This window comes from Panicum hallii, chromosome 1, assembly GCF_002211085.1.
Source record: "Panicum hallii strain FIL2 chromosome 1, PHallii_v3.1, whole genome shotgun sequence".
Taxonomy (NCBI): domain Eukaryota; kingdom Viridiplantae; phylum Streptophyta; class Magnoliopsida; order Poales; family Poaceae; genus Panicum; species Panicum hallii.
The window spans coordinates 56,476,672-56,490,122 of record NC_038042.1 but is presented as its reverse complement, the minus strand read 5'-3'; the positions used below and the strand labels follow the sequence as shown (position 1 = coordinate 56,490,122).

Genomic DNA, 13,451 nt, shown 5'->3' with positions numbered 1-13,451 from the left:
CCCTGTGTCGCCAATTCGATTCCCCGTTTGCTCTGCCCGGGTTGAAACTTTGCCGCACTCGTCGGCAGCCAGAAACCCTGTGCGGCCAGTCACGGTGCCTGAGATTCTGCTGTGCCTGTGCAGATGAGATGCGAGGTGATATCAGCAATCAATTTGTTCTCTGTTGTAAGATTGCCGGTGTGGCATGGCATTGGAATTTGTAAGCATGCTTCGTTCGTTAATCCCAGGCGAAGGAGATGAACATGGAGAGAACTGATGGATAGGGTGACCAGGCCGCGTGCGCCCGCGCGTGCTTGCTTGACTTGTGGCGCCGCGTTCTCACGCAGCCAAGCTCGTTCCAACCGTCGATCCCCGGCGGCAAGTTCACACAGCACTGAGCACTGGGCACTGGGCTGGGCACAGAGCACTGCAGGGCACGCACGGCACGGGGCACGCCAAAACATTGCAAGGCTTGCGAGGGAATGTAGAGGAGGGGGATCGAGCCCCGCGGCCGCGTCCATCCCCTCCACGCGCCATTTTTAATCCCGCGAAACCCCCGGTCGCGCCCCGCTCCACTCCACGGCCCCGCACTGGCGTCGTCTCCTTCCTCGGGGAATGCGACCGCGCGCCCGAGCATGCCCCGCCCGGAGCCCGCGCTAGGGTTCCCCGCCGCCGCCGGCCACGACGGCGCGACCAAGCCGCCGCCCGAGCGCCGCCGCAAGAAGCAGCCGCCGCCGCGGAGGCGGAGGCGACCCGCCGGCGCCGCAGTAAAATCTCTCTCTCTCTTTCTCTCTCTCACCCTCCATCTTTTCAGTTCCCACTTAACCTCCACATGGTCTCGGCATGGCGTGTCTCGATTAATTATTAGCTAAACTATTTGCCAAGTAGATGAGGGCGCAGTAGAAGTCAATAGATCCAAATCCAAAATTCCAAACGCGCGCTTGTCTCCTAACCCACATGGGATCCGAGGTTGGCGATGGCGTCGACTCCAAAACCTCCCGCTAAGCAAAAGCATAAAGCCAGAACAGCGGAGCGGATTTCGAACGAACGAAGCACTAAAGCGGAGCCGCGCACCTCACTCGCCTCGTCGCTTTACTATCATTGCTCTTTTGGTCGGTTCCGGCGGCCTACCGGATCGCGCGCGGCGCTCCGCTCGTCGTGGGGCGCGGGCGCGGCCCACCGTGAGCCGCCGCGGCCGCGCTCACCGTTTCGTTTCGTCTTTGCTGCCGTGCGGTGACGTGACGCCTCTGCCGTTGGCGCTTTCTGCAGCAGCAGCAGCAGCCGGTGGGGACACGCGGCGCGGCCGATCCAGATCCGCCGCCAGCCTCCGCGCTGCTGCCCCTCCCCAGCAGCGGCAGCGGCTTCGCCACGCGGGGCACGGCTGCGCCAGGTGCGTGCCGTTCACCCGGCTGAAATCCCAGTGCTCGCACGCTGCCGCATTCTTTGTCGCCGTGCGTTCTAACCACTCTCTCGCGCAGACGAGGAAGAGGGGAGGGACGGCGTGGCGTCGGCCGGGTCGGAGGAAGAGGCGGAGGCAACCAATGATTCATTCTCCAACTCGCTAAGGGGTAATCTCGTCTGATAAAATGTTAGTTGTCTTGAGATGAACTCGTGGGAAGTGATTGCTTATTGATGGTGAAATCTGTTTGTTTGTTTGTTTGGTAGAGTGCCAGAAGCAGCGGCGGCTTAAGTCAGAGGGGTCTGGGCTGGTGCGGCCACCGGCCTCGCATGAGCTCAACGGTGGTGGAGGGATTGAACTTCTGGTGCTCTCACCCAGGTGTTTGATTGGGGGTAATGCGGGAGGAATGAGCAAGAGCTCGACGGCATCATCGCGGAGCAGATCAGGCACTGGCACGTTCCCGAGCCCTGGGACTCCGAACTACAAACGGCATTGTGCAGGCAGCATGCAGTACTCCAAGGGTTGGAGTTCAGAGCGTGTGCCACTGGGCACAGGTAGCAATAGGAGGTATGGGGGCAGTGGGGTTGTGCTTCCTTTTAACAATGGGAGGAAGCTGCCATCAAAATGGGAGGATGCAGAGAAGTGGATCCTGAGTCCGGTTTCCTGTGATGGGGTTGGAAGGATGTCTGCACCGGCTCCGCATCATAGACGTCCCAAGTCGAAAAGTGGTCCACTTGGCCACCCAGCTGGCATTCCGGGAGCTTATGCAGCTGTTTCACCGCTTGTTCCCTGCTTTGATGGTGTTCTCGCAGCAGCTAATTATGCAGGGCATTTACCTTTCTCTGCTGGGGTTCTCATACCTGAACATGGGCGCATTGGTGACTTCAGCAGTGGAAGAGGCAGGTCTGGTGATGATGGCAGCAGCAGATCCTACTCTGCCGAGAAGGAGCCATATATATTGAGGTCTGCAAGCATACATGCATGGACAGAAACGCTTATGGAGGCATCTGCTTTTGCTAATATCTCGGAAGAAACCACAAAAGGTTTGCTTTAGTCTTTTCCTGGCAGTACCATTTCCTTATGAGTTGTTTCTCTTTCATAATTTTTTTTCCTTTTGCTGTTTTGTTCGTTCTAGTTCACTCCATGGATTTGCAAGCAATTGAGCATGCTGATTTGGATTTAGCTACCCCAAAAGTTGCTTGTCTAGTACAATCTTATATTCCAATATTCATTGTTGGTTGGCATGTGCTTACAATGTTCATCGGGATAGGCCAGTTCACTTGTTTGAACTTGAAAGTTGAAAGTCAACTGCTATAAGTTTAAACTTTGAAAGTAGTTTTAAATTACCTAGTTAAGGATTTCTCAAAACAAATATGGTCAATATACTGCCACTACAGTCTTCACTATGTAAATTTCCACTACTTTGCATTTTATCTTGCCATTCATAGACATTGATGAAGAAAATAATTGCACGTGTATTGTATGGTGTGTCAACTAAACTGTCAACCAATAGATGGTGAAAATTGGAAAACATCCACCTTCTAGCCTTCAAGATGTTACTAAGCCTGCTTCTTGAAAGCTGGCAGACATGTCCATCCATTGTACTTCAACATTTGATGTTTTCTCTGTGGAATTTTGGCTCATTTTTGTTGCTACGAGTTGAGCTTGAGAACTTGAACATAACAGAATTAGTTTCCACCGTCTGTTTCATTATATCATTTACTGTTTGGACATTGTCTGTATCATTTGTGCCTAATAGAGTTGATTATGGCTCTTTTTCAAAAAAACATAAGCCCACCCTACCTAGCAGGTACCACTTTTTATGACACAGCTTAGAACCTAGGAAAGCTGAAGTATCCGTCGATGTTCTTTTCCAAAAACCATTCTATTCATATGCTAACTAATAGGATACAACATATATGTTAGTTTTATCTTGCAAGCTGTGAGTGAGCTGGAAAAATTTGAAATGAAAATGGAATGTCCTTTTATCTGCTACGAGTGATGCATGTTTTAGTTGACTAGCTCTTCAGTTTTTGTCTCCCCGACATCTAGTGGTTAATTTCCTTTTGATATCGAGGAAAATCAATCTTAATATCTTCCACCCTGAACACAGATAATAAACATCAAGGCCATGGGGACGCAACTTCTGTTATTTCCAGTCCAATCATAAAGAAAGATGTTGCTACACAGATGAGTCCTGAGGATAGCATATCATCTTCTCCAAAAGCGAGGCATTCCTGCTCTAGCCTGCCATCAGGACATCTGCTAAGAGAAGCAAATAGTCATACACCTAAACCTGAAATCAGGGATGTGCAGGTAGATGATCAAGTAACTGTGACCCGGTGGTCCAAGCGACATGTAACACGAGGCTCTGATAAGCGGTCAACAAATATTATTGAATGGAGGAAGAAGACCACTGAGACTCGGGCTCCATCTTTTGATGAAAAAGAAAGAGAAAGATGCATGTCAAAGTAAGATATTGTTTACGTTTCCATGGCGCCTTCTAACAATCTTCACCGCTGCCTAGTTTTTAATTCGACTAATGCAAAAGAATATAGTGATTCTATAGTCATCTTGTAACTGTTATACTGCAAGCTGTCAATGACCTATAATTTGTCATTGTTATTAGAAAAGGCAGCCCAATACTCAAGTGAAGCTACTGTGGCTGTATACCTGTTTAAACTCAGGGAGTGAGAGAACTAAGTGTAGAAAGTGCCGCTGAATGTAGATCTGACTCTTATTGTATGACCTGCTAACATGCTGCTTGTGTCATTAGTGAAATAAACATGAAACATAGTATATTGTGGTTCAGAGAAAGTTGCGTACCTTGAAGTCAGGGTCAGATGGAATACAATGCAGATAGTGGACTGAGGTGGGCAGGTGGCACTTGAAATAATTTTACCCCCTCTGGTGCTAGTTGCTCATTTTCATTCTATACAGCTAGCAGTAAATACCAAATCGTTAACTGCATTTCCACTTTCCATCAGAACAGGCTATAAAGGGCTAAATCTTTTTTCTGCCTGACAAGGATGCACGTATGAATTTGGGGGGGGGGGGAGGGGGGGGGGGTGGGGGATTCTAGAAATTCATTGAAGCCATTCATGTGCTTGCTTTTCTTCTTGCGCAAAAGATGTTAGTGTTATTGATTTTTGAGACCTGGTTATTGTGTGTTAAGGTGCAAAAGGGAGGAAGCAAAGATCACTGCTTGGGAAAATCTACAGAAAGCAAAAGCTGAGGCTGCTATACGGAAGTTGGAGGTATTGTTTGTGGTCCACATGTACAATTGATAAAAAGTTCCAATTTTTCCCTCTATTAATTTTTTTCATGAAGATTATGGAATACATTAACAGATTATTATCTAATTCTCTGTTCTTCAGATGAAACTTGAAAAGAAAAGATCGTCGTCAATGGACAAAATTTTAGGCAAGCTCCGCTCTGCTCAGAAGAAAGCAGAAGACATGCGAAGCGCGGTTTCTTCTAGTGAAGAACAGTGTGGTGTGAGGGCAAAAAAGAAGGCATCTTCCTTTGGGAAGACTGGCAAGCCCTTCAGCTGCTGCTTTACCTACCGTGCTTGCTAGTTGCGTAGTTTGTGGCTGTGGGTGCAGCAACGGATTTTGAACTATTTGGTGAGTTTCTTCAGCATTCATATAATTTAGCATCTAAAGATTCCACTAGTTTCCTGGTTGCAGATAGTTTATGAATCTTATCCAAAATTGTTGTTTTTCTTGAAATAATTGCTGACGTTACAAGTGTGCATTTCTCAAGAGCGTTACAGCTCCTGTCAACCAACAGATATGGGGCCTTTAACTACAAACTTGGGAGAACCTGTTGGCCTTCGTACCGTGGAGGTAATGGAGCTGCTAAATAGTGTTTGCACGATGCAATCACTGATGTGGGGCACTAGAAGTCGAAATCATAGAGCGAAAGCCCTGTAGAAGCTGCTCCTTTCTTGAGCTTCATGCTAGTTAAATGCCAGGTTGAGCTGGTACTCATTCCGCTTAATGTATGTCATTCCTGGAATTGAGCATGTAATGCAAATCATGGGGGCTGTTACATTGGAGCGGTATTGAAAGAAAGATATTAGAGCTGCCGGCCCTCTTGCTCTGTTCCTCTCATGGGAAACTTGTCTGGTTCAGTTCCGAGCCTTGTGACGATTTCAGATCTGGAGCTGGCCATCCAAGTTTTCCGCCGGTGCCAGACTTGTCTATTAGGCAGGCGATTTCAGTTTCCTAGCTTACAGAGTCAAGAGTCACTAGCTTTATTCTGATCCAGAATCCCTGCATTCGCATCCTGTGCCAGGCAACTGCACCTCCTGGTTGCAAGAGAGTTCATCAGAACGACGTCCTCCTGTCACGCATACAAATCCTTGCAAATAAAAATCTCCCTTTGTGAAGACGATTATTCAACATGGAGCGTTGGAACATCCTTTCATCTTCCTCCAGCCAAACAGCCGCCGCCTACCCCGTCTCCTAATCTCTACATACACATTGTCCACTACGCATGCAATTAGTTTCACGCCGTGCATTGTACTAGCGTATTACTCCCATCAAGACGGGACCCCAAGAGGCGAGCTACGAGCCTACGATCCTGTATGCATCGCGGCATGGCCTCTTGGCTCTCGCCTCTGCCCTTGCCATGCAGTAGATCGCCATCCCTACTGTATATAAACACCTCCATGCACAAACTTAGCACACGCATCAGTATTGGTTGCAAATGTTGCATCTACTCGTTGCCAGCTTTGCTAGTTTTCGTAGCACATATATATAGATGGCGAGCAAACGGGTGATCTTGTCGAGTTTGGCAGTCTTGGCCCTAGCGGCCGCCGCCGGCCACGGCGCCGTCGAGGCCGAGGAAGCCTCCGGCCGCAGCGCCGCCTTTGCAAGGGCGAGCTAGCGGGACGCGGTTCACGCTCGGCGGGCGGCCCTTCTACTCGAATTCGAACGGCTTCAACGCGTACTGGCTTATGTACATGGCGTCGGACCCGGCCGACCGGAGCAATGCGGCGGCCGCGCTGGAGGAGGCGGCGGCGCCCGGCGTGTACGATGAGGAGGTGTTCAGGGTACGTCGCATCGGACGGCCGTAAAAGCTCGGTCATTTGCTGATTCTAGAATCTAGGCCGTTGGTGGCATGCATCACCGAACACATCGCAAGTAAAACTCTCCTTCCAATCCAATCTCCTAACAAACAAATCTGGTTAGTAAGACATCACGCATCCCTTGTGTTTAGTTACATTTCCACCTTTTTCTGATTTTTTTCCCCACCTGCGTGGGTGATGATATATGGTTGTGTGCACAGGTGCCAACAATAACCGTAACATCAAAGTGTCTATTTGTATAAACGCAGGGACTGGACTATGAAATAGCCGAAGCAAAGAAGCGCGAGGTCCACTTGATCCTGAGCCTGGTGAACAACTGGGACGGGTACGGCGGAAAGAAGCAGTACGTTCAGTGGGCACGGGACCAGGGGCACTACCTGAACGCTGACGACGACTTTCTTCACGAACAGTGTGACCAAGGGCTTCTACAAGAACCATGTCAAGGTCTGTTGTCCATTCCCAAGACCTGTGTTAATCATATGAACATCTCAGATGACCTCATCAGTTACATCTGACGCGTTGCTGATCTGTTTGCACGTGCACGCGTATGCAACAGGCGGTCCTCACCAGAGTGAACAAGCTAACCGGCGTGGCGTACAAGGACGACCCGACCACCTTCGCCTGGGAGCTCATGAACGAGCCTCGCTGCCAGACCGACCTCTCCGGGAAGACCCTGCAGGCTTGGATCGCGGAGATGGCCGGCTACGCCAAGTCCGTGGACCCCAACCACATGGTGGAGATCGGGCTCGAAGGGTTCTACGGCGAGTCCACGCCCGACCGGAAAACGGCAGCTCAACCCGGGCGGCTACGCCGTCGGCACCGACTTCGTCTCCAACAACCTCATCCCCAGCGTCGACTTCGCCACAAACCACTCCTACCCGACCAATGGTAAGTTGAACGCTCATGGCGCGCCAATGCAATGGCGTCCACCGTGTTGTTGAACACTTGAACGGCGGCTTCCGTGTCCGCGTGCGCGCAGGGTGCCCGGCGCGAGCAGCGACGCGCAGGCGGCGTTCATGCGGCGGTGGATGGCGTCGCACGCCGGCGACGCGGCGGAAGCCGCTAGCTGCTGGTGGCGGAGTTCGGCTGGTCCCCGCGGGACGCCTACTTCAGCATGGTGTACGACGCGATCTACGCGTCGGCGCGGTCGGGAGGGCCGCTCACGGGGGGTCTCTTCTGGCAGGTGATGGAGACCGGGATGGAGGGCTGGACCGACGGCTACGACGTCGTGCTCGGGCGCTGCCCGTCCACGGCCGCCGTCGTCAGCCGCGAGTGCGCCCGGATCACCAGCCTCAACCAGGTGTCCTAGCCTCCTCCTAGGTCTAGGCGTGAACACGGGCCGATTGACATGTTTGCAATAATTGACGTCCAGAATTTCGTCGGAAGAAAACAAAAGGCGATAAAAACCAATTGATACATTGCAATAATTCACGTCAAGATATTCGTAGAAAGAAACAGAAAGTACTAATAAGATGATCGAAGGAAAGGCAATCAATCTTAGCAATCATTTTCACGATAGGAGTTTAGTCTACAAAATCAAACCCTAAATGGCCAAATCCTATTAAAACTGCTCACGAAATCTAGTACGCTTCTGTAATTTTCCTTTAAGAAGAAAAGCAGCTGAGCTTCGTGATTAATAAAGGTGACGTTTAAACCCCGAAGGGGAAGCGACAAAGAAAGTCTCGCCTAAATTCTTACAAGTACAAATTACTTGTTGGCACTTGGCACAAGATAGAAGCCTCGCCTAAAGAAACTTGTTGTGATAGCTTAAAGAAATGGTTCCTTGACTAGATGTTGCATCAAAAGAAACATGCAGGCACCGTCGGCAGCAGGCAGCAATGTCAAACAGAGCCTCCAGACCCGCATTACAGTTCTCTCGAGGCGACGACACGCGTGTGTCTGTGTTTTGGACGAGACTTCAGGCGTCGGCTTGATCACATCACCCCAGACGTCGACGTGAGCCTGATCCATCTGTGCAGTGCAGTGGGATTCGGCCCTTGTCCAGGGCTTACTAGTGGAAACCACCGGCCGGGCCGGACGTGCTCGTTGCTCGTCAGAGAAACGCGGAAGCAGCCCGGCCCACAGCCACCGGTGAGACGACGGCGGGGTCGGGGTGGACCGCGTCGCGTCGCGTCATGGCCGGTGGCCGGTCGGGGGTGGTCTCCGGCGCCGATCCGGCCGTCCAACCTGTTCGTCCGCGCGCGCCAGGATGCTCCCACCTTGCGCGGCCCCATTGGGTGGCCCGTCGCGTCGCCAGCCGTCAGCGTCGTGCGGAGGCCGCCACGTTTCGCGCTCCGGAGCGGCGGAGCCCACCACCACACCCCACGTTCTGTCTGGCGAACGGGGATTAAAAAACCCTTACCCCACCCGTGCGCTGCACCCAGCAGATGCTGCACCACACTGACATGTCGGCCCTGCCGGGAATTCGATTCCCCCACGGCACAGGGAATCCAGCGCGCGAGATCTGAGGCCGCAGGGCTGTGTACGGGCGCCGGGTGCGCGAGGCGGAAGGGGTAGAAGATGGAGTACTTTATTACCCGGCGCGCACCCAACTCGTTGAGATTTCGTCGCGGCCTCGGGGCCCGGCGGCGTTTTAAACGCCCCCACACGGCTCCTGCGGGGCGACACCTGTCCACCATTCCGCTCTCCCTCCCCCTGGCCTTCGCCTCGTCGCCGCGGCCGCGCGACGCCCCGCTTCCCGCACCCACCAACGCGCGTCTTCCACCTCGCCCTCTCAGGTCTCCACCGAATTCCTCCCAATCCGCGGGATTTCCCTTGCTAATTCTGGCAGCTCTTGTCGCTAAGCCACGCTGCTCTGCCTAACCCCTGCTCTGAGCTCTTCCGATTGGCGGCTCCGGCCTCTGGGCGCGTGCCTGCGAGAGGGTGTTTTGAAGCGCGGGTTGGTGGATTTGGTGGGCGACGACGAATCAGGGATGGATTTCCCGGGAGGGAGCGGGAGGCGGCCGCAGCAGCCGGAGCCGGAGCACCTGCCGCCGATGACGCCGCTGCCCCTGGCGCGGCAGGGGTCGGTCTACTCGCTCACGTTCGACGAGTTCCAGAGCGCGCTCGGCGGGGCGGGCAAGGACTTCGGATCCATGAACATGGACGAGCTCCTCCGCAGCATCTGGACGGCCGAGGAGACGCACGCCGTCGCGGCCGCCAACGCGGCGGCGGCGTCCGCGGCCGCGGCGGACCACGCCGCGCGGGCGGCGTCCATCCAGCGGCAGGGATCGCTCACCCTCCCCCGCACGCTCAGCCAGAAGACCGTCGACGAGGTCTGGCGCGACATCATGTGCTTCGGCGGGCCCTCCGCCGCGCAGGCGGAGGCGGCGGTGGCGCCGCCCCCGCCGGCCCAGCGGCAGCAGACTCTCGGGGAGATCACGCTGGAGGAGTTCCTCGTGCGCGCCGGCGTGGTGAGAGAGGACATGACGGCGCCACCGCCCGTACCGCCGGTGCCGGTGACGGCGCTACAACCACCGCCTCCTCCCCAACCGCCAATGCTATTTCCCCATGGCAATGTGTTTGCTCCCTTGGCGCCTCCACCACTGTCTTTCGGGAATGGGTTGGTGTCTGGAGCTATCGGTCAGGGAGGTGGTGCCGCGCCCTCGGCGGTATCGCCGGTGAGGCCGGTTACGTCCAACGGGTTTGGCAAGATGGAAGGAGGGGACTTGTCCTCTCTGTCGCCATCACCGGTGCCGTACGTTTTCAACGGTGGTCTGAGGGGAAGGAAGCCTCCAGCTATGGAGAAGGTGGTTGAGAGGAGGCAGCGGCGGATGATCAAGAACCGGGAGTCCGCCGCGAGGTCGCGCCAGAGGAAGCAGGTAAAGTTCTGTCTATAAGCATCTTGTTGGTGCTGGCATTATCCAATAGTATCAAATCGTTATGTCTCCTGCTTACTGTTACAGTGACGTGTAACACGTGCATACTATTTTCGCTAAACATGTTAAGTATTTCGCAAGAACAGTGTTAAGAAAGTACAACATGATGATCTTTGCATCAGATTTGGTTAAAATAAACCAGGATATATTTCGTAGTAGTGTGTATAGTTACAGTACCCTGTACTCCTATACTGATCTAAGCGTGCTCGATTATTAATTGTATATGTCTATAAGAATCTCTATTGCATATACTAATATGAATTGCTCAAATCGTTTGGAGAGCTACTGAGGGTGTAGCAATCTAAATGGAAGCTATTTCTGAATGAATCTAGTATCCTTGCTGTGGGGCTTCAAAAACATTTTGCGATTTTAAGTAAATTTATATGTTCTTTCTTATATGTATCAGGCATATATGATGGAGTTGGAAGCTGAGGTGGCAAAACTTAAAGAGCTGAACGAGGAGTTGCAGAAAAAGCAGGTACGCTCATATGCTGTTTGCATTTCATTGTTTTGATCATGTTCATGTTTTACTTATGCAAATATCTATTTGGAAATAGTGAAGTTCAAGTAGTTTAATTGGTATCTTGCAGTGAACCTTCTGTACTTTGGCACACTAAACTTGTACATTATTTGCTTTGGGTTTTCAAAAAAAAGGGGCCAACCTATCAATTTTTTTTATTTAGGTTATTCACCATCTGCACATTTTGGTTCCTAGCAATAGGCAATACGGATCAGTTTCTTTATGGTCATCATTTTAACGACAATCACCATGGAGCATTAGACTAAGTGAAGGAAGCCAAAGTCCACCAAATAAAACAGTAATAGAATCTTTGCATCTACAGTCCATGTTCACTAAGACTGGTCATTTTCTTCTATAAGTTCCTCTCAAAATTAGGTTTATCAGCTAAGCAAGTTCCAAATCTGCCACTTATGAGCATTTGCTTCATTGCTTGCCCCCTTCCTATGATTTTTTAACCATATTTCTGTTAAATTAGAACTTATGAGCTCTGCACCCTGTTGTGTGACTATTTCCTATTGTATAGTAATATGAGATTCTTTATGTATACTGCTCTAGTAACTGATCATCGTTTCTAATTTTCAGATCGAAATGCTGGAGAAACAAAAGAATGAGGTAATATTGTGCTTTCCATTTTGAAGAAATTATTTTTTTGCTCTGGTTACATGCTATGGGTCCATCTCTCGTATTACTACTAGTAGCAAACTTGGTTGATGCTAAGGAAATTATTTTCTAAAGTAATTCTATAATATGTGAATTCCCTTGTCATCAAGTATCACAGTCAACCCTATCAACATCATGAAAATAGTGTAGCTCTATGATTGTAGCAGTTGCCTCATTTCTTTACTTGACTCGGAATACAAAGTTTGAAACCTCACCAAATTATTGGTAAGAAAATAAAGTTTCCTAAACCTGTGGTTTTGATTACTTCTTGGAATGAGAAATGTTTCGATTGACAGCTAATGATATCCAGAGAGTTCTGCCTTCAAACTATCAGTTTATCATGCCCATATATTTGACTTAAGCAATACCTTATATGTAAAGTAAAGCTGTACTCAAATGGAGAAATGATAAGGCCAGGACCGATGTGGATGTCATTAATTGTATTTTCATACAACTGGGGCTAGGTGGTAGCATTTAAGCGGCTAAAGTTATTTCAGAATTTTCTGAATTGATTGGTCAACTTCCATCACTGTTGTTGCCCATGTAGCTACTATGTTTTTCTACAGCAGTTCACCTATTTTAACAGCGGGACTGTTTTTATGTACTCTTATATTGACCTAAGAAAACCGACAAGGATGAAGAAATACATAATTGCTATTTTATACCACTAAATGTTATGAATGTTTGTGTAGATAAATATACAGGCTTCTGTCATGGTGTGCTGATGTTATGAGAAATGGGAACGAAATTGTCCATATTAGAGCTTCATTGTTAAATTTTACTTGCATGAAATTTTCCACTGGATGTCGCGCAAAGTAAACATATTATTTTCCCAAGATTCCTTGAAATTTGTGGCCAGATTTATTTACTTCATTTTTTTGTGGACTGTTTTTCTTGCCATTGGGCTATCTTTGTAACTCATGGAGGAAAACGTTAGCTTTACCCGTGATGGGATATCATTTGCTTCTTAAACTAATCATTTGCAAACTTCTTGAACTGAATGGGCTATTTTGGGGTTTCGGGGAACACCTATTTTCATGCATGTTAAACCACTATTTATTAGTTTTGTATAGAACATACACATTCAGACTTTTGCTGTTATTACCAAATCAATATTTCTGAACAGAAAAGCATACCTCACCTCATGTTCAGCTTCTATAATTCTTTTATATACCTCAGGATACTTGGCCTGCTTATTATCTCAGAGAAGTTTTCAGAATCCTTGGTTGTTGGTGTTAATGAATTTGGTGGCATATACATTTGAACTTTTGCTGTCCAGCTTTCAAATTTTCAAGAAGTAATTACCTCTCCATGGCTCTATGGATATTGCCATATGAAGCTATAGCCTTTCTGATTGCTTGGTTCTTGTAGGTCGGCACCGTCCTGTTTGCTCAAACATAACAATTGTTTGATGTTTTCTGCAGGTCCTGGAGAGAATGAGCCGGCAAGTTGGACCCACGGCAAAGAGAATTTGTCTGCGGAGGACATTGACAGGTCCTTGGTAGGCTGTAGACATGTACCTAGCAGTATCTCTCGTCTGGAGGAGTGTATATAGTAGGTGCACATGAACTCACCATCGCCAGAGTTGCCGTTGTTGACACAGCCATTAATCCAGAGCTTCAGTCTCGTAGGCGGATAGATTGCCTGTAATTTCACTGCATAGGTTTTGGCCCTTCGCAAAAAGTGTTCCAGTGAGTAATAGAGGAGTTTGTATGTAGTCTGGTCAGTTTAATGACCCCGGGAGTGCGTGCTTATACTCCATTTAGGCTTATGGTTTGGTGTGATACCATGTATCATTACTTCAGCATGTTAGATGTTATACATCCGGCGAATTTGTGTGCATAAACCATAGCACTATGCTTTGTAAAACCAAGTTGCATATGCTGTAGATCTTCTGCAGATGTCCGTTGTGCCCAACTT

At 49.7% G+C, this 13,451-nt stretch overlaps 3 protein-coding genes across 4 annotated transcripts; all 3 read left to right on the top strand.

The window, feature by feature from the left end:
- The first annotated feature begins 368 nt into the window (after nucleotides 1–368).
- Nucleotides 369–5,500, top strand: LOC112879431. Of its 2 annotated transcripts, none has more exons than XM_025943685.1 (8): nucleotides 369–746; nucleotides 1,252–1,369; nucleotides 1,458–1,547; nucleotides 1,645–2,421; nucleotides 3,492–3,849; nucleotides 4,554–4,635; nucleotides 4,756–5,004; nucleotides 5,144–5,500. In XM_025943685.1, the coding sequence occupies exons 1-7, from the start codon at nucleotides 615–617 to the stop codon at nucleotides 4,954–4,956; spliced, it is 1,758 nt and encodes a 585-aa protein (XP_025799470.1). In that variant the 5' UTR covers nucleotides 369–614; the 3' UTR covers nucleotides 4,957–5,004; nucleotides 5,144–5,500. The 2 variants fall into 2 exon arrangements, with proteins under 2 accessions (XP_025799470.1, XP_025799465.1); XM_025943680.1 differs by having other exon boundaries at nucleotides 1,249–1,369.
- A 645-nt stretch (nucleotides 5,501–6,145) lies between these two features.
- On the top strand, nucleotides 6,146–7,782 carry LOC112898935 (putative mannan endo-1,4-beta-mannosidase 9). The gene is given in 8 exon segments (XM_025967256.1): nucleotides 6,146–6,262; nucleotides 6,264–6,437; nucleotides 6,722–6,868; nucleotides 6,870–6,917; nucleotides 7,030–7,254; nucleotides 7,256–7,395; nucleotides 7,453–7,535; nucleotides 7,538–7,782. Coding segments are annotated over 8 exon segments (1,179 nt in total).
- A 1,251-nt stretch (nucleotides 7,783–9,033) lies between these two features.
- LOC112879445 (bZIP transcription factor 23) lies at nucleotides 9,034–13,230 on the top strand. The gene is made up of 4 exons (XM_025943695.1): nucleotides 9,034–10,294; nucleotides 10,758–10,829; nucleotides 11,454–11,483; nucleotides 12,956–13,230. The coding sequence occupies exons 1-4, from the start codon at nucleotides 9,407–9,409 to the stop codon at nucleotides 13,034–13,036; spliced, it is 1,071 nt and encodes a 356-aa protein (XP_025799480.1). The 5' UTR covers nucleotides 9,034–9,406; the 3' UTR covers nucleotides 13,037–13,230.
- The last annotated feature ends 221 nt before the right edge of the window (nucleotides 13,231–13,451 follow it).